General features: G+C 44.8%; 1 protein-coding gene across 1 annotated transcript in view; it reads right to left on the bottom strand.

Annotated features, from left to right (window-relative positions):
- Window positions 1–20,443, bottom strand: part of hipk2 (homeodomain interacting protein kinase 2) — a 270,628-nt gene that overhangs the window by 57,930 nt on the left and 192,255 nt on the right. Inside the window, 1 exon segment of the mRNA XM_068051058.1 lies at window positions 18,462–18,585. Coding sequence (XP_067907159.1) covers window positions 18,462–18,585 — 124 coding nt within the window.

The raw sequence follows: 20,443 nt of genomic DNA on the forward strand, positions 1-20,443 counted from the left end.
CTTTGGCTGTGGGAGGAAACCGGAGCACCCGGCGAAAACTCACGCGGTCACTGGGAGAACTTGCAAACTCCGCACAGGCAGTACCCAGAATCGAACCCGGGTCGCTGGAGCTGTGAGGCTGCAGTGCTAACCACTGCGCCACTGCTCCTCTATCTCTCTCTGACTGTTTGGAGGCCTGTAGTACACTTCCAGCCAAGTGATTGCCCCTTTTTTGTTTTTAATTCTACCCATTTGGCCTCATTAGGGGAACCTTCTACGATATCAGCCCTCCTTACTGCAGTAATTGATTCCTTAATCAACAATGCAATGCCACCTCCTCTTATACACCCTCCTCTATCACGCCTGAAGATTCTATATCCTGGGATATTGAGCTGCCAGCCCTATACCAATACTACCTTTTGATCTCTACATTCCATGCATAGTAACGCGAAACCACAATACACCAAAAGACAGACAATACAGACTTCAGATATCATGGAGCCAAGAAGATACACTCATGTTCATCTCGATCTCTCCCAATAATTCCGTTACCATGTTTATATGGCTCACTTAAACTTTTTAATCAGTTTATTACTATAAACAGTGACCAAACATGTCCCAGACCCTCAAGACATGGATTAGTGACCTTCCCATTCCTTCAGCTTCTCATTCTTGCCTTAAGCCTACTTCACAAAGCATCCCTGTTCAGCAGAACTGAAAGTTGTTTTAACTCATCGTGCTGTTTCCACATACAACGAGGTACGTTGATAAACATGGGTAGTGTGAACTCACATTCCCGTTACCTGATCCTGTCCTTAACTGACATCCACTCATACGCACTGACCATCAAAGTTTATTAGATAGTGATCTAGATTAGGAAACCTATCTGGAGTAGAAAATCTCCCCATCCATGGGTCACTGAGTCCTAATATAAGATTCCAAATTCAGATCGTCTAACTCAGCTTAGAGCTTGGGATCTTATGGTATGTGTGTCTCCATACCACACTTCATTTACTCTACAGTAGAGCAGGGGAAATCAAATTTCTCACAAACATTTCTTTCACCCTTTTATGATTAGATATTTTGACAGATGTATTTCAAAGTACTCTCACAGGTTAAAACTAGCTCCCTACAACCTCGAGAGTATTTTTACTTGCCCCAAAATTTGGGTAATATATTGGGATGCCCAGAGTAACTAAGAGATCCTCTTTATTTTAAGATTACTTGGCTATTGGTTTTCCTCTGTTTCTCCATTTTGGTCTTTAAAATTCAGAGCATTCTACTATACTAGAACTTACTGGAGGCTTTAACTGCCAGACTAATTAATTAAACAGTAATAGAGCAAGCAGATAATAGGAACACAAGAGAATAGGAACAGGAGTAGGTCATCTAGCCCCTCAGGCCTGCTCTGCCATTCAATTAGATAATGGCTGATCTATACCTCAGCTGCACTTACCGACCATTCACATAGTTACAGTCATTGTTACACCTGATCCTCATCAGGTACAAAATAAAGAAATGATTCAGAACTTCAACACTAAAACTACAATTACAATTAATCTATTCACTTTGTTTTTAAAAAAAATCCTTTCCTTACCAATATTGAAACCCGTCTGCCTTATCTTATCCTCTTTGGAATTTCCAATTGAATAACCTTGTTCTGGAGGATGCAGAACAAACTCAATGATTTGAAAATGCAAAAGCTGATAAATACCCTATTGGAAACAAGCAATTATTTAAATAACTATCTGTTAATTCAAAGAGTCACCCACTGGACACGCATCTGATCAAATCAGGTGTGTGTTTGAAATTGAATTGAGTGACTTGCCTTCTGCCTCAAGCAAACTACCTGGCAACCAATCCTTGCAACAATCTATTGACTTAGGCTAGAATATGATTTCTGTACACGAAGCTTATTTTTGAAATCCTTCTTCACCATGAAAGAATTGAAGAAGTCTTATTTTGAACAAGCTCTTCTTGTTTAAACTAGAAGCACATTTACAGTGAGGCTGCAAGTTAGACAAGCACTTGTGGCTTCTCAGTAAAGCAACACTGCAACTATTACCTCAGCCAGACCTTTGGGCTAGTGGGTTTGGGCACTGAGCTGATGGGAACTTCTTTCCTATGTGGGTGGAGGGGAAGGTAAACCAGATTTAAAAAAAACAAATGTTTACAATGCTGGGATCAAAAAGCTTTTTTTTCATTTATTCTCAGGATGTGGGATTCACTGCCAAATCCAGCTTTTATTGGCATCCCTGGTTGGTGGTGGGCCATCATCTTTAGCTTCTGTAACAATTGAGGGGCTTATTAAGTGTCAATCACATTGCTGTGGGCTTGGAATCATATATAGGCCAGACCAAGTAAGACCCAGTTAGTGAACCAGTGTTTTTTGTTTTGACAATCTGACAGCTTTATGATCACTTTTACTGATACCAGCTTTTTATTTCGATATGTTTAATCTAAACTAAATTTAAATTGGTGGGAATTTAGATTATAGTCTAGGCCTCTGGATTACTAGGTCAGGCTTCAGGATTACTAGTCCAATAACATAACCTGAGGAAAGATTATTGACCTGAAAGATTAACTCTGTTTCTCTCTCCACAAATGCTGCCTGACTTGCTGAGTATTTCTAGCATTTTCTGTTTTATAACAAAACCACTATACTATCATACCCAGTTGGCCAATGATGAGTCAGACTGGTTTACCTGAGCAAAGAATAGATTGCTTTTGAGGAACAGAACAATGCATCAAACTTATAGTGTAGAAAAATACATTTTTATAACTTTATTTGTGAATAGCTTCTCTCTGAGGCATCCCAGTGTTAGCCCCGAGCACTCCCAGTTCAGGTATCTAGCAGGATTTGTTAAAGGCAAATCTTGTTTAACTAATTTGATTGAGTTTTTTGATGAAGTAACAGAGAGGGTTAATGAGGGTAATGCGGTTGATGTGGTGTATATGGACTTCCAAAAGGCATTTGACAAAGTGCCATATAATAGACTTGTCAGAAAAATTGAGGCCCATGGAATAAGAGGAAAATTGGAAGCATAGATATGAAGTTGGCTGACTGACAGGAAACAGAGAGTGATGAACAGTTGTTTTACAGACTGGAGGAAGGTATACACTGGGGTTCCCCAGGGTTCGGTACCAGGACCACTACCTCTCTTGATCTATATTAATGACCTAGACTTGGGTGTACAGGGTACAATTTCAAAATTTGTAGATAACACAAAACTTGGAAGTATTGTCAACTGTGAGGAGGATAGTGATAGACTTCAAGAGGACATAGGCTGGTGGAATGGGCAGACACATTGGCAGATGAAATTTAATGCAGAAAAGTGTGAAGTGATACATTTTGGTGGGAAGAATGAGGAGAGGCAATATAAAATAAAGGGAGCAATTCTAAGGGGGTGCAAGAACAGAGGGACCTGGGTTATATGTGCACAAAGGGCAGGTTGAGAAAGTGGTTAAAACACATGAGGGATGCTGGGCTATATAAATAGATGAATAGAATACAAAAGCTAGGAAGTTATGATGAACCTTTATAAAATACTGGTTCAGCCTCAACTGGAGTATTGTGCACTTTAGGAAGGGTGTGACGGCATTGGAGAGGATGCAGAAAAGATTTATAAGAATGTTTCTGAGAGACTTCAGTTACATGGATAGATTGGAGAAGCTGGGATTGTTCTCCTTAGAGAAGAGAAGGCGGAAACGAAAGTTGATAGAAGTGTTCAAAATCATGAGGGGTCTAGACAGAGCGGATAGGGAAAAACTGTGCCTATTGGCGAAGGGTCAAGTATCAGAGGACACTGATTTAAGATGTGACTGGCAAAAGAATCAAAGGCAATATGAGGAAAAGCTTGTTTACACAGCATGTGGTTAAGGTCTGGAATGCATTGCTTGACAGTGTGGTGGAGGCAGATTCAAACGTGGTTTTCAAAAGGGAATTGGATAAGCAACTGAAGAGAAAAATATTTCAGGGCTATGAAGAGAGGGCAGGGGAGAGGGACTAACTGAGTTGCTCTTGCAGGCAGCCAGCACAGGCACGACGGGCTGACTGACCTCTTTCTGAGCTGTAACCACTCTATGATTCTATCAAGCCAAATATAAATACTGAAAAATGCATAAAGCTGCAGGTGCTGGAAATATGAAATGAAAGTGTTGCAACCTTTCTCTCTCTACATATGCTGCTGGACCTGCTGCATGTTCCCAGCATTTTCTGCATTTTATTGCAGATTAAAGTTCCTTATAGTCCTCCCCAACAATATGCTTCAGCCCCACCCACAGAAGAGAGCCTCTTACAGCACCTCTCTGCCATTTTATCTTTCACCTCACAACACACAATCCTCTGGCCTGTCCGAGTGATGCTGCCAACTTAGAATCATAGTATCTTACAGCACAGAAGGAGACCAAACAGCCCATCATGCCTGTGCTAGTTCTCTGAAAGAGCTATTCAATTAATTCCATTCCCCCACTCTTTCTCCACAGCCCTACAAAATTTTTCCCTTTCAAGTATATATACCTTACATATACACCTTCTATTCTCTAAGGAGAACAATCCCAGCTTCTCCAATCTATCCATGTAACTGAAGTCTCTCAGTACCATTCTTATAAATCTTTTCTGCATCCTCTCCAATGCCTTCACACCCTTGCTAAAGTGCACAATATTCCAGTTGAGGCTGAACCAGTATTTTATAAAGGTTCATCATAACTTCCTAGCTTTTGTATTCTATTCATCTATTTATAAAGCCCAGCATCCCTCATGTGTTTTTAACCACTTTCTCAACCTGCCCTTTGTGCACATATAACCCAGGTTCCTCTGTTCTTACACCCCCTTAGAATTGCACCCTGTATTTTATATATATATTAGAGGAGTCTTGGGCCTTGGGCTCCTGCCCATTAGCAAATGGACAAGAACCATGTCAGACAAGATATTTGCAGCCAAGAACTAGAAATTTAATTTTTAAAAATGTTTATATTACTGTGTTTGACAGAACAGGTCCCACAGAAATCGAAGGTAAGCAACAACCTTAAAAAACAACTATCCACCAAACTAGATGGGTACAGAAATGGAGTAAAATGAGCCTGTATCGAGCCGACAATATATCGAACGTGCTGAGCTTTATACACCAACAGAGCAGCACATTTTCCTGCAACTGCTGTTTGTGCTTCCACAACAGTAAGTGCTTATCAGGCACGGGGCTGTTGTAGACTTCTGTGAGGCCTTCGAGCCAAGTAAATTGCTGGTACTAGGGTCGAAAAAGGGGGGGAAAAAATAAATCTCGGTTTTACAGCTAAGATCTCAATGCTCATGCTTCTCCTGGCCCCCGCTAACAGCTCTTCGGCTTGGTCCAATGTCAGTTGTCACAGTGAGGTGATCTCACAGGCCAGTACGTACATTGTAGTAATAAGGTCTGTCAATCAACTGCAAAAAATCACAAAAGGAATAAAAGGACACGCACCATGCCAGCTCAGCATGGGCCATGCGAATAGGACCACTCAAAAATGCAGCAAAGAACAATTTTAGACATTGGCCTCCTCACCAACAAGCAACCAGCTTGGAGAAGTGACTTTACAGTTAGCATCACAACATCGGCAGCAGGCACAACAGCAGCTCTTTCTAATAAATATCCTTGTGTGCGCAAGTAGAATTGGCTCCAGGGCATTCAGAGAATCTGCTGCTCCGTCAGTTATTTGCTTGACCCACTGCTGTTTCCAAGTTGTCCTTCAGCAAAGGAGATGGACATTATTCCTGCTAATTGTTAGTAGCAGTCATTTGTCATTTCTAGTATGGATGCTGGGCTCATACCAGCAGAGTCCTTCCTCCCTGGGCTTTTGAGATGGCCCACTGGCACAGAGGTTTATTCCCCTAGATTATTAAAGGTCTAAACACTGACTTTGCAATGTGCCATTCTGCCCACATCAAACCCAAATGAAATGAACAGGTCATTGTCACTTTGCTGTTTGTGGGAGCTTGCTGTGTGCAAATTGGCTGCCATGTTTCCTACAACAGTGACTACACCTCAAAAGTACTTCACTGCCTTTAAAGTGCTTTGGGACATCCTGAGGTTGTAAAAGATGCTATATAAATGCAAGTCTTTTTTGCTTTATTTTTTAAAAAGAAGCTATTTTTGTCTTACTTCCCAGTTGTCCCCCCTCCTCCCCTAATGTTACTGGAATACAGTTCCTCCGTAGCCATCGCTTTACTCCAACATGATTTCTCCTGACCCCCCACTAACAGCTTTTCAGCTATGTCCAACATCAGTTGTCATAGTGTTATGAGTGCCATCGGCATACTGAACTGCAGAGGTTGCCTTAAAATGACCATCAATCTTACTAACAATTAGGTGAAGGCACATAACTGACTGGCTTTAAGTCCAGGTTCAATCCTTAGTCTGTGCTGACCAGAATTCTGGCTTCTTGCACATCCCCGATTTTCATTTGCTCAGTGCCTTCAGGTAGTGAGGAGAAAATGAGCAATGGTTTCTACTTCTGATCCCTGTCCACCGATTTCTGCTAGAAATGGAAATGTTTAGACACTGGTGTCTTACGCATCTCCCCCAATTCCAGCGCCCCACCACTGGCAGCTGTTTAGACCCTAAGTTCAGGATTTTCCAGCTTAAACTCCTCAGCTTCTCTCTCCTCCTTTAAGATACTGCTCAAGACCAAACTCTTTGACCAAACTTTCGGCCAACTGTCCTAATCTCTTATGTGGCTTGATGTTAAATTTTGTCTGATAACTCCTGTGATGTGCCTTGGGGCATTTTACAATGTTAGTTGAGCTGATGACCTCAGTGCTCCCTGGATTTGGGAGGGAAGATCAGCCAGGGTTTTTGCTCTTGACCAAATGCTGTAGTTGTAGGATTGCCCTGCATGGGTGAATAGCTTGGCACCATTGACTGTCTAGGCTCAAACATGTTGGATAGCCATGTATTCTAAATAGCAGTACACTTGGAACTGCACTCTGGTAAAGGCTTGAGTCTGGAGATCAGGCGAGAAGAAAAATTAAGAAAAAAAAGTAAATGCCAGCTCCCCAAGAACTGAGCTGGATAAGGCAGCTGAGTGGGTGACCCACACAAGCAAGGCCCCAGGTGCAATCCCAGCCTTATACAGAGTTAGCTGATCACAGTCAGGGTGCTACAACTTATGTTAGTATTGCTGGGCCTAAGTGGGTGGGGGGGGGGGGCGGGGGAGGGGGTGGTGGTGGAAATTAGCGAAGATTCCTGCTCTTCGTTAATATGAACCCTGCTGTGTGTGAGCATTAGATGAAGATGGCTTTGGGGTCAGGAGTGCCCTGCAGGTTCAATTGCACGTCCATACTGAGATAGCATATCTTGGCCAGGCTAGGGCGGGATAGTGTTGCTACAATGGGCCTTTATTCTCCTGGGTTAGACAGGGGAATTAAAAAAAAGTTCTAATTCTGATCATTGTCCTTGGGAATATGCATGGCAGGTGTGGAGATCAGCAAGCCCATCTGCAATGCACTCATAACCCTGGGCTCACACATGCACAATGGGAGAGGCAGTGGCGTAATGGTATTTTCACTGGACTAGTAACCCAGAGACCCAGGGTATTGGTCTGGGGACATGGGTTCGAATCCCACCACAGCAGAAGGTGGAATTTGAATTCAATTAATAAATCTGGAATTGATGAAACCATTGTCGTAAAAACCCATCTGGTTCACTAATGCCCTTTAGGGGAGGAAGTCTGCTGTCCTTACCTGGTCTGGCCTATATGTGACTCCAGACCCACAGCAATGTGGTTGACTCTTAAATGCTCTCTGAAATGGCCGAGCAAGCCTCTCAGTTGTATCAAACTGTTACAAAGTCGATATGGAATGAAATCAGTCGACCACCTGGCATCGACCTAGGCACCGGAAACGGCAACAGCAACCAGTCCTGTCGACCCTGTAATGCCCTCCTTACTAACGTCTGGACGCTGTGCCAAAGTTGGGCACAGACTAGTCAAGCAACAGCCTGACATAGTCATACTCACAGAATCATACCTTACAGACAATGTCCCACCATCACCATCCCCGGGTATGTCCTGTCCCACTGGCAGGATAGACCCAGAAGACGTGGCGGCACAGTGGTATACAGTCGGGATGGAGTTGCCCTGGGAGTCCTCAACATCGGCTCCAGACCCCATGAAGTCTCATGGCATCAGGTCAAACATGGGTAAGGAAACCTCCTGCTGATTACCACCTACTGCCCCCCCACCGGTCAGCTGATGAATCAGTACTCCTCTATGTTGAACACCCCTTGGAGGAAGCAGTGAGGGGGGCAAGGGTGCAGAATGTACTCTGGGTGGGAGACTTCAATGTCCATCACCAAGAGTAGCTCGGTAGCACCACTACTGACCGAGCTGGTCGAGTCCTAAAGGACATAGCTGCTAGACTGGGTATGCAGCAGGTGGTGAGGGAACCAACAAGAGGGAAAAACATACTTGACCTCGTCCTCACCAATCTGCCTGCCGCAGATGCATCTGTCCATGACAGTATTGGTAGGAGTGACCACTGCACAGTCCTTGTGGAGACAAAGTCCTGCCTTCATATTGGGGATACCTTCCATCGTGTTGTGTTGTGTGGCACTACCACCGTGCTAAATGGGATAGATTTTGAACAGATCAAGCAATGCAAAACTGGGCATCCGTGAGGCGCTGTGGGCCATCAGCAGCAATGGAATTGTACTCAACCATAACTTCATGGCCCGGCATAACCCCCACTCTACCATTACCATCAAGCAGGGGGATCAACCCTGGTTTAATGAAGAGTGCAGGAGGGCATGCCAGGAGCAACACCAGGCATACCTCAAAATGAGGTGTCAACCTGGTGAAGCTGCAACCCAGGACAACTTGAATGCCAAACAGTGTAAGCAGCATGCGAAAGACAGAACTAAGTGATTCCACAACCAATGGATCAGATCTAAGCTCTGCACTCCTAACACATCCAGTCGTGAATGCTGGTGGACAATTAACTAACAGGAGGAGGTGGAACCAGCACATCAGTGCAAAAGATAAGGCTGAAGCATTTCTAACAATCTTCAGCCAAAAGTGCCAAGTTGATGATCCATCTGGGTCAACTGGGTGGCCTGTAATTATTTAGTCTATCCCTTTATCCTTCTTTCATCAGCAGTACAATGTAAGCAGTCCTCCAGTCCTCTGGCACCACGCCTGTAACCAGAGAGGATTGGAAAATGCTGGTCAGAGTCTCTGCTATTTCCTTCCTTGCACCTCTTAACAGTCTGAGGCTGGTGAATTACTAGCTTTCAAAGATACTAAACCCCTTAATATTTCCTCTCTCACTGTTTATACCATCTAATATTTCAAACCCCTCCTCCTTGACTATAATGTCTGCATCGTTCCCTCTTTTGTGAAGACAGATGTGATGTATTCATTAAGAACCATGCCCACATCTTCCGCCTCCACAGGTAGGAAGAATGAGGAGAGGCGATATGATTCGAAAGTGGGAGCAGATACAGACAGATCTGAGGGAAGGTGAGAGATTAAATAGACTGCGCCTGTATTCTCTGGACTTTAGAAGAATGAGAGGAGATCTCATTGAAACATATAAGACTCTGAAGGGATTGGATAGGGTAGACACTGAGAGATTATTTCCGCTGGTTGGGGAATCTAAAACACTGGGACACAGTCTCAGGATAAGGGACTGATCATTTAGGACTGAGATGAATAGAAATTATTTCACTCAAAAAGTTGTGAATCTTTGAAATTCTCTACCCCAGAGGGTTGTGGATGTTCCATTGTTCAATACATTTAAGGCTGGGATAGATAGATTTTTGGTCTCTCAGGGAATCAAGGGATATGGAGAGTGCACGGAAAAGTGGAGTTAAATCCTAAGATCAGCCATAATTGTATTGAATGGCGGAGCAGGCTCGATGGACCATGTGGTCTACTCTTGTTCCTATTTCTTGTGTTCTCCCTCTGTCTCTACCTCTCTCCCTGTCTCTCCCTCTCCCTCTGTTGCTCCCTTTCTCTCAGTCTCTCTGTCTCTCCCTCTCTGTCTGTCTGTCTCTCTCTCTCTCGCGCTCCCTCTGTCTCCTTCCCTCTCATCCTCCCTCTCTCTGCCCCTCCCTCCCTCTCTCTGTCTTTCTCATCAGATCGGTTGATGAAAGGTCATCAACCTGACACATTAACTCTATTTCTCTGTCCACAGATACTGCCAGACTGGCTGAGTATTGCCAGTGTTTCTAGCATAACCCCCCTGTTCTTCTATTCTATACATCAGCCAATAAAGGAAAGTATCCCTTAACCCTTCCTAACCACCTTGTCCACCTGTCCTGTCAGCCTCAGGAATCAGTGGACATTCATTCCAAGGTCCCTCTGTTCACAGACTGAGAGATAATGTTGGAGACAGTCACGTTGTTAGGATAGATTGAAAGGGCAAATGTAAAATATAATCACAGTTTGATGTAATCCTGTGTACACAGACATACAAGAAATAGGCATAGAGTGTGAAACATCAGGAGAAAGGGAGAAATATAGATGGAGAGCAAAGCTATTTCCTCCCTTGCTCATCTTAACAGTCTGAGCCTGGTGAATTATCTGCTTTCAAAGAAAACCCCTTAATATTTCCTCTCTCACTATGTCTATCCCATTGAATATTACAAACTGCTTCTTCTTGACTACAATATCTGTGTCGTCCCTTCTTTTGTGAAGACAGATGCAATGTATTCATTAAGAACCATGCCTCCACAGGCAGGAAGAAGGAGGAGAGGCAATCTAAACTAAAGGATACAATTCTAACACAGGTGCAGGAACAGACAGAGCTGGGGGGTAATTGTGCATCGCTGAAGGTGGCAGGGCAGGTTGAGAAAGGCATCAAGGGTCCTGGGATTTATATATAGAGGCATAGAGTACAAAAGCAATGAGGGACTTCAGTTATGTTGTTAGATTGGAGAAGTTGGAGTTGTTCTCTGGTGTCTCTCTCTGTCCTCCTCTCTCTATCTCTCCCTCCTGCTATCTCTGACACTAGGAGAGAAAGAGAGAGAGGGTTAAGTATGCAGGCAGAGAGAGAGGGCTGTAGAGAGGGACAGGGTTGTAAAGAGAGGGATTGTTGGGCTGGATTGTAGGAGAGAATGTAAGATATATTAATTTGATATAATCCATCACTCCTGTGTACACAAACAGTTTTGATGATCCAGAAGGAAAACACTCCATTGTAAACATGCAGCAAATTATTCCACCATGGAAGCCATCACACCCTCATGACATTGGTGCAGAAATCTTGAAATCTATGCCCCCGATTGTTGACCCCTCTGCTGGGGAGGCGGGTCCTTCCTGTCCACTCTGTCTCGGCCCATCATCATTTTGTATGCCTCGGTTGAAACTTCCCTTCGGGCTCCTCTGTTCCGGGGAGGGCATTTCTGGCCTGTCCAATCTTTCCACATAGCTGGGATTCTCCAGTCCTAACAACATCTTCTGTGGGTCCCACTCTCGTGTGATCGGATCCTTCCTGTGGTGTGGTGGCCAAGACTGTGCGCAGTGCTCTAGCTGTGGTCTACAGTTCTAGCATTACCTCTCAGCTCTTATATTCTATACATTGGCCAATAAAGGAAAGTATTCCTTATGCCCTCTTAACCACCTAATCTACCTGTCCTGCTATCCTCAGGAATCAGTGGACATTCACTCCAAGGTCCCTCTATTCCCAGACAGAGAGATTGTTAGGTTAGATTGAAAGAGAAAATGTAAAACATAATAATTTGATGTAATCCTTCACTCAAGTATGCACAAACATACAAGAGAGAGGCATGGAGTGTGCAACATCGTGAGGGAGAAAAATAGATGGAGAGGGTAACAAATAGAAAAGGAGTGATAGGCACGGAGAGAAAGATAATCTCTGGTAATCTCTCTTGCTGGTAATCTCTCTCCCTCTCTATTTCTCTGTTCCCCTCTCTTCTACTCTCTGAAAACCTATTTCTTCTTTAGCTGTGTAGAGCGCTAGTTAGGCCGTGGCTGGAGTGCTGTGTGCTGTTCTGGTCGCTGCACTGTAGGATGGCTGTGATTGCACTGGAGAGGGTACAGAGGAGATTCACCTGGATGTTGCCTGGGCTGGAACATTTTGGCTGTGAGGGGAGACTGGAGGGGTTGGGGTTGTTTTCCTTGGAGCGGAGAAGGCTGAGTGGGACATGATTGAGGTGTGCAGAATTATGAGGGGCATTGATGGAATGGATGGGAAGAAACTTTTTCCCTTAGCGGAGGGGTCAATAACCAAAGGGTAATTTAAGGTAAGGGGCAGGAGGTTTAGAGGGGATTTGAGGAAAAAAATTTTCACCCAGAGGGTGTTTGGAATCTGGAACACACTGCCTGAAGAGGTGGTAGAGGCAGGAACCCTCACAACATTTAAGAAGCATTTAGATGAGCACTTGAAACGCCATAGCATACAAGGCTACAGGCCAAGTGCTGGAAAATGGGATTAGAATAGATAGATGCTTGATGGCCGGCACAGACACGATGGGCCAAAGGGCCTGTTTCTGTGCTGTATAACTCTATGACTCTATCTCAACCTCCTCCTGAAGTCCCCAGCATCACAGATGCCAGTCTTCAGCCAATTCGATTCATTCAGCGTGATATCAAGAAACGACTGAAGGCACTACATACTGCAAAGGCTATGGGTCCTGACAACATTCCGGCAATAGTACAGAAGACCTGTGCTCCAGAACTTGCCACACCCCTAGCCAAGCTGTTCCAGTACAGCCACAACACTGGCATCTACCGGGCAATGTGGAAAATTGCCCAGGTATGTCCTGTACACAAAAAGCAGGACAAATCCAACCCTTCCAATTACCGTCCCATCAGTCTACTCTCAATCATCAGTACAGTGATGGAAGGTGTGATCAACTGTGCTATCAAGCGGCACTTGCTTAGCAATAACCTGCTCAGTGACGCTCAGTTTGGGTTCCGCCAGGGCCACTCAGCTCCTGACCTCATTACAGCCTTGGTTCAAACATGGACAAAAGAGCTGAACTCAAGGGGTGAGTTAAGAGCGACTGCCCTTGACATCAAGGCAGCATTTGACAAAGTATAGCATCAAGGAGCCCTAGCAAAACAGGAGTCAATGGGAATCAAGGGAAAAACTCTCCGCTGGTTGGAGTCATACCTCGTGCAAAGGAAGATGGTTGTGGTTGTTGGAGGGGGGTCAATCATCTGAGCTCCAGGACATCACTGCAGGAGTTCCTCAGGGTAGTGTCCTAGGCCCAACCATCTTCAGCTGCTTCATCAATGACCTTCCTTCAATCAGAAGGTCAGAATTGGGGATGTTCGCTGATGATTGCACAATATTCAGCACTAATCGTGACTCCTCAAATACTGAAGCAGTCCGTGTCCATATACAGCAAGACCTGGACAATATCCAGGCTTGGTCTGATAAGTGGCAAGTAACATTCACGCCACACAAGTGCCAGGCAATGACCATCTCCAACAAGAGAGAATCTAATCATCTCCCCTTGACATTCAACGGCATTACGATTGCAGAATCCCCCACTAAAGCCTGCCTACCTGACCTGAACCCAACCAAACACAACTACATGTATCAGGTTCAGGTCTGGTCGGGTTTATATTCTGTGTCCAGCATTCGGCCTAGGGTCAGGTCGGGTTCAGGTTGGCTGTGGTCGGGTTTTGTTTTGTATTGTTTTCTTTTTAATCTACGTTTTGACATGATTTTTTTTCTGTACCAACAACATGTTTGATATTTTCTGGTCAGGTCGGGCATAAAAAAAAATTGAAGGACTCGGGCCCGGGTCGGGTTCAGGTTATCTGTGGTCGGGTTGGGCTTTAATTTTATACCCGAGCCAGGCTTTATCCCCTACTACCAACATCCTGGGGGCTACCATTGACCAGAAACTGAACTGGAATAGCCATATAAATACCCTGGCTACAAGAACAGGTCAGAGGCTAGGAATCCTGCAGCAAGTAACTCACCTCGACTTCCCAAAGCCTGTCCACCATCTACAAGGCACATGTCTGGAGTGTGATGGAATACCCTCCACTCGCCTGGATGGGTGCAACTCCAACAACACTCAAGAAGTTTAACACCATCCAGGACGAAGCAGCCTGCTTGATTGGCACCCCATCAACAAACATTCACTCCCTCCACCACCGACGCACAGTGGCAGCAGTGTGTACCATCTACAAGATGCACTACAGCAACGCACAAAGGTTCCTTAGACAGCACCTTCCAAACCCGCGACCTCTATCACCTAGAAGGACAAGGGCAGCAGATGCATGGGAACACCACCACCTGCAAGTTTCCCTTCAAATCACACACCATCCTGACTTGGAACTATATCACCATTCCTTCACTGTCGCTGGGTTAAAATCCTAGAACTCCCTTCCTAACAGTACTGTGGGTGTATCTACCCCACATGGAGTGCAGCAGTTCAAGAAGGCATCTCACCACCATTTTTTCATGGGCAATTAGGGATGGGCAATAAATGTTGGCCTGGCCAGTGATGCCCACATCCCCATAAATTAATAAAAAAATGGTCCAGACAGTAACTAGCGCCCCTGGTGACCTACCCAAGAGTCAATGTCTCCAAGAAATAAGGGGAGGAATCTAAAACTGGAAAATAAAAACACTTGCACAAAATATTACTAAGGGATTGTAGACCGCTACCTTTTTTTATTTGCTGATTTAACAATACTTTTTCAAATACAGTTAGAATAAGTGGTTAGCACTGCAGCCTCACAGCTCCAGCGACCCGGGTTCAGTTCTGGGTACTGCCTATGCGGAGTTTGCAAGTTCTCCTTGTGACCGTGTGGGTTTCCGCCGGGTGCTCTGGTTTCCTCCCACAGCCAAAGACGTGCAGGTTGATAGGTAAATTGGCCATTGTAAATTGCCCCTAGTGTAGGTAGGTGGTAGGAGAATGGTGGAGATGTAGAATCCAATACTACAGTTTTCAATCACCAATTTTCCTGAGTCAGCCTCCTTCAGGGACAACACAGACGCCCATACACACACACATCAGACAGAATCAAATTAACACACATAGAAACACATACACACACATACTCACAAACCAAACACACGCAGACTGCAATAATTAATGTGGTTTTATTTCCCACACAATGCCTTGGGCTTTGTGGCTCTTTTGCTTACATTACCAATACAAATGCAGGTTTGATCCCTTCTCGGGGAGCTGGGAATACATCCACGAAACTGACTTCTTTTGCTAAATGAGACAAGCCTTGTATCTTTGTCAGTGTTCTAAGTTTGCATTGTAAAATGTCACCAACATACGGTGGTCAATGAATCAAATCAAATGCTTTCAGGGATCCAGCAATTTTTAAGATGAGGACAGCCCACTAAGCCCAACAAGACTCCCCGTTTTTGACAGATCAAGCAATTAAATTGCTCCTCAATCTTAGCTAAGTATGCCAAGGCACTCCAGCACAAAGGGAAGAGATGGGAAATGAAACAGGAATTCAGAGAAGCTGAGGTCAAACAGGTAAAGCAAAAAAGAACTTGCATTTATCTAGTGCCTTTCATGATCTCACAACATCCCAAAGCCAATTAAGTACTATTTGAAGTGCCGGCAAGCAAGGCAGCCAAGTTGCGCACAAAGTCCCACAAACAGCAATATGATAAATAACCAGTTTATCTGTTTTAGCAATGTTGGTTGACAGATAATGTTGACCAGGGCACCGGAAGAAACTTCCCTCGTCGGTAAGTTCAGGAAGCACCTCTTTATACAGAGGGTGATCAACTGCTGGGAAGGAATGTCAGGGTTGAGGCTCATTTCAAAAGCAGTGAGGTGGCATCATGGAGAGGCAGTAGTGTCGGTACTGTGGGTGGCTGAGAATCAAATAGACTGATGGGCCTTCTTCACCAATGACTTGGCATCGGTGATCTGGTTTCTTTGTAATTTTTATATCAACAGCCAAAAATAATTCTGAGCAGCAAATTACCATTTCATATGGAGAAGGGGAGGTGGGGGGGGGGAAGGGGTGGGGGTTGTGGGGTCATTATTTAATTTTTAGCCAGTTAATGGAAAAGCATAGATTAACTTAGTCAGATTCCAAATTCCTCTCCTGTGATCACACCCTTCAAGCGTACTCACCCTAACATCTCCCCGCTCACCCTATTGTTTCCCCACCCACCCACCCGGGGCGGCACAGTGGCGCAGTAGTTAGCACTGGTGACCTACCCAAGAGTCAATGTCGCCAAGAAACAAGGGGAGGAATCTAAAACTGGAAAATAAAAACACTTGCACAAAATATTACTGAGGGATTGTAGACCGCTACCTTTTTTCATTTGCTGATTTAACAATACTTTTTCAAATACAGTTAGAATAAGTGGTTAGCACTGTAGCCTTACAGCTCCAGTGACCCGGGTTCAGTTCTGGGTACTGCCTGTGCGGAGTTTGCAAGTTCTCCCTGTGACCGCGTGGGTTTCCACCAGGTGCTCCGGTTTCCGGTAGGATTAGTATAAATAGGTGGTTGCTGGTCAGCACAGACTCGGTGGGCCGAAGGGCCTGTTTCAGTGCTGTATCTCTCTATGACTCTATGACACCCCACCGTCTCCTACCCATCCCACCGTCTCCCCGCCCACCCCATCTCCTACCCACCCACCGTCTCCCCACCCACCTCAGCGTCTCCCCACCCACCCACCCCACCGTCTTCTACCCACCTCACTGTCTCCCACCCACCCCAGCTCTTACCTACTCACTGTCTCCTACACACCCCACCATCTCCCCACCCACCCCATTGTCTCCCACCCACCCCCCATCTCCTATCCACCCACCTCACCGTCTATCCACCTACCCCAACAAGGCCCAACTCACCCGACCAACCCCCCACCCACGCTAAAGTCCACAGTACCCACCCTACCATCTCCTGACTCACCCTTCACCTACCTGACCGTCTCCCTCCCTACCCAAACAACTCCTCACTGATCCTATTGTCTCCCCACCCACCCGAGTGTCTCCTCACCCAGCTTATCATCTCTAGATTGAGCCATTATATGGGCAGAAATCACGTAGAACTGATACATAAAATCTCTGCAGAGTGTAAATCTGGCATATTACATATAGATCTTTCACTGGTACTGGTACATACAATCCTAGTACAATAACTGTACATACAGTGCATATAATTGAAGTGAAGCTAGATAAAGACATGAGTGAGAAAGGAATAGAGGGTATGTCAATAAGGTGAGATAACGTTGGGTTGGAGGAGGCTCATGTGGAGCATAAACACTGGCATAGACCATATCGGTAGAATGGCCTGTTTTGCGGATGACACAAAGATTGGCCGTGTGGTAGATAGCAAGGAGTATAGCTGTAGGCTGCAGGAAGATATTTATGGTCTGGTCAGATGGGCAGAAAGTGGCAAATGGAATTTAACTTGGAGAAGTGTGAGGTGATACATTTGGGGAGGTCAAACAAGGCAAAGGGATACACGCTTAATGGGAAAATACTGAGAAGTGTAGAGGAAGGGAGGGACCTTGGAGTGAATGTCCACAGATTCCTGAAGGTAGAAGGACAGGTCGATAAGGTGGTTCAGAAGGCATATTTTATTAGCCGAGGTATAGACTATAAGAGCAGGGAGGTTATGCTGGAACTGTATGACTCATTGGTTAGGCCACAACTTGAGTACTGTGTGCAGTTCTGGTCACCTCATTACAGAAAGGATGTAATTGCAGTAGAGAAGGTACAGAGGGGATTTACGAGGATGTTGCCAGAACTGGAAAAATGCAGCTATGAGGAAAGATTGGATAGGCTGGGGTTGTTCTCCTTAGAACAGAGAAGGCTGAGGGGAGATCTGATTGAAATGTACAACATTTTGAGGGGCCTGCATAGAGTGGAGGTGAAGGGTCTATTCACCTTAGCAGAGAGGTCAGTGACGAGGAGGCACAGATTTAAAGTGATTGGTAGAAAAATTAGAGGGGAGGTGAGGAAAACATTTTTCACCCAGAGGGTGGTGGGGGTCTGGAACTCACTGCCTGAAAGGGTAGTTGAGGCAGAGACCTTCAACTCATTCAAAAGGAGTCAAGATATGCACCACAAGTGCCATATGTTGCAGGGCTAAGGACCAAATGCTGGAAGGTAGCATTAGAATAGGTAGATAATTTTTTGGCCGGCACAGACACGATGGCCAAGTGGCCTTTTTCTATGCCTTAAACCTTCTATGATTCTGTGCTATACATTGCATGTAATGTGGGACAGTTGAAAGGTCTAGCTATTGAAGTACATGTGTGACCACCCCCTACCTTGAACTATGCACCAATGTTTGAGTTAAGTCAGCCTAGAGTTTGTGCTCAAGTCTTTGGAGTGGGACTTCAACCCCCAATCTTCTCAATTCAAGAGGTGAAAGTGCTACCCACTGAGCCATGACTGACAGGAATTGGGAACATGAGCGACGCCAAGTGGGAAAGGATCCAGTTGATGAATGAAGAGACCAAAATCACTCAACATCTATCAATCGGGGCGGACGTGGTGTTGGACCTGAAATCCAATCCAATTAAAACATACCTGATCATACTCTGAAGCTCCTGGATACAACGGCCATCCCAAGAATAGCTCTGCAATGACACACCCCAGCGACCACATGTCGATAGCCTCGCAAAACAGCAACCCCAGGATAATCTCTGGCGCTCTAGAGAGAGAGAAAGAAAAGAGAGTTAAGGGTTAGTTACACAAACGTTCTTTCTTTTATTCCCCCTCTCTCCTGAGTTGGGTCCAGTTCTGGTAGCTCTCCAGTACCTCACACTATCCCTCTGCAAGCTCAGATAATGAATGCCACCAGGCAATTGGATAGCGTGAGCCATTAGATGGCATCCAGGAATGGGAGCTCTGGCTGATTGTCCCTCTCCCTCTCTCACGCTCGGGCACTGTGACCAAGTGTAACACCACCGCTGCCCCCCGCACCCCCATCTCCATCAACTACTGAGATCAACCAGCTCAGCACAGAGCAGGAATGAAGTACTTGGAACCTTCCGGGAAAATGCAGTTCTTTCTAGTCAACATAGGACTTTGCTGTCTGACACTATCCCCTCCATTGGCCTTCACAATCAGCTACCATAAACATTTTCCTTGCCAGCAGTGAGCTGGGCACACATCAAAGTGACTTGAAATGAATATAACTGAACAGGCCAACACAAAACAAATACAGATTTTTTAAAAGGAAAAACACAGCTGAACAAACAAGAGCAAAGACAGATTTACAGAGAGATAGATAGATAACATTAATCCTATATCACAACAGTAACTACACTTTAAAAGTACTTCATTGGCTGTAAAGCACTTTGGAACTGCCTGATGTTTTAAAAGGTGCTATATAAATGCAAATCTTCTTTCTGTAGATACACAGAAAGAAAGTTAGAGATATACACATAGATAAACAGATCTAGATGTATATAGATGTAAGTGGATGCACAGGTAGGTATTTATAGACAGCTAAATATAGATCTTTGATTCAGTGTGAACTGTTCAAATTGGAGTTGTATTTCTGCGTGATCCAGATCAGAAGTTCAAATTACAGTCCCAACAACCCCAATACAGTCTGAGATCTTTTTAACACTTCTGTGAATTGGTAAATAAACAGCGTTCCTGCACCACGATTGCACTTATTGTTACATGCAGACCCGATGTGTTGCTGGTGTTCAGAAGGTTGCTTATATCTTCCCCGCCTCTTCTATTTCCAATAATCCATTTCCATAACATTCAGTGGTAGCTACCAAAGGGAGTTGGACTGGGTAAACTGTAGGCCTGATCTAAGCCTGCTTTGTTCAAAACACGGAATTTCAACTGACCAAATCATTTCCTGCTGCCGTTATTACACAGAATCTGTGATCCAGTCCTAATCTTAAGGTTGCATAATTCTGATGTGTTCCTGATTAATTGTGTGACGGTGGGTCACACAGTCAGCCTCCAGCTAAAAGGATCAGGTTCCTGCAATAAAGAGCTTTAATTTCTGCTTACCTTCAGCATGAGTTATTAAATAATGCGGCTCAGGTATTATAATTTGTTAATAAAATGAAAGTTAAAAGCTGCCTCTGATGACACAGCTGGAGAGGCAGTGAGTAACTGAACTGCAGAGAGTTAAAGGCCGAGATTTGGCTTCCTGGTTTGTTGTGAGTCTGATCTCAGCCAGAGCAGTAGTTAGAGCACCCACAATCAGCCATGATACCTCTGGGTTAGGGAGGGGAAAATCAACCAGCTCCCCTTGCCTTTTGGATGATGGGGAAAGAATGTGTAGTTATTTGGTGAGGGGGATAGAGCAGGAATGTGCTGTATAACATTATTTGGCAAAAGAAAATGTTGAGCAGTGAAATGGTGTTTGATCAGTATTTTTCATTTTGTGTTGCCAGGCTAAGATCAGACTCTCTCAAACCAGGGATCAAATCCACAGCCTTCAAGTCACTGGGTGAACAATAGGATGAGGTCAGCTGCACTCCTCTCTGGGTCAACTTGCCTGCCGACACTCACTGTCTTGGCACAAGAGCAGTGCCACT

The sequence above is a fragment of the Heterodontus francisci genome, chromosome 18, assembly GCF_036365525.1.
Source record: "Heterodontus francisci isolate sHetFra1 chromosome 18, sHetFra1.hap1, whole genome shotgun sequence".
Lineage (NCBI taxonomy): Eukaryota > Metazoa > Chordata > Chondrichthyes > Heterodontiformes > Heterodontidae > Heterodontus > Heterodontus francisci.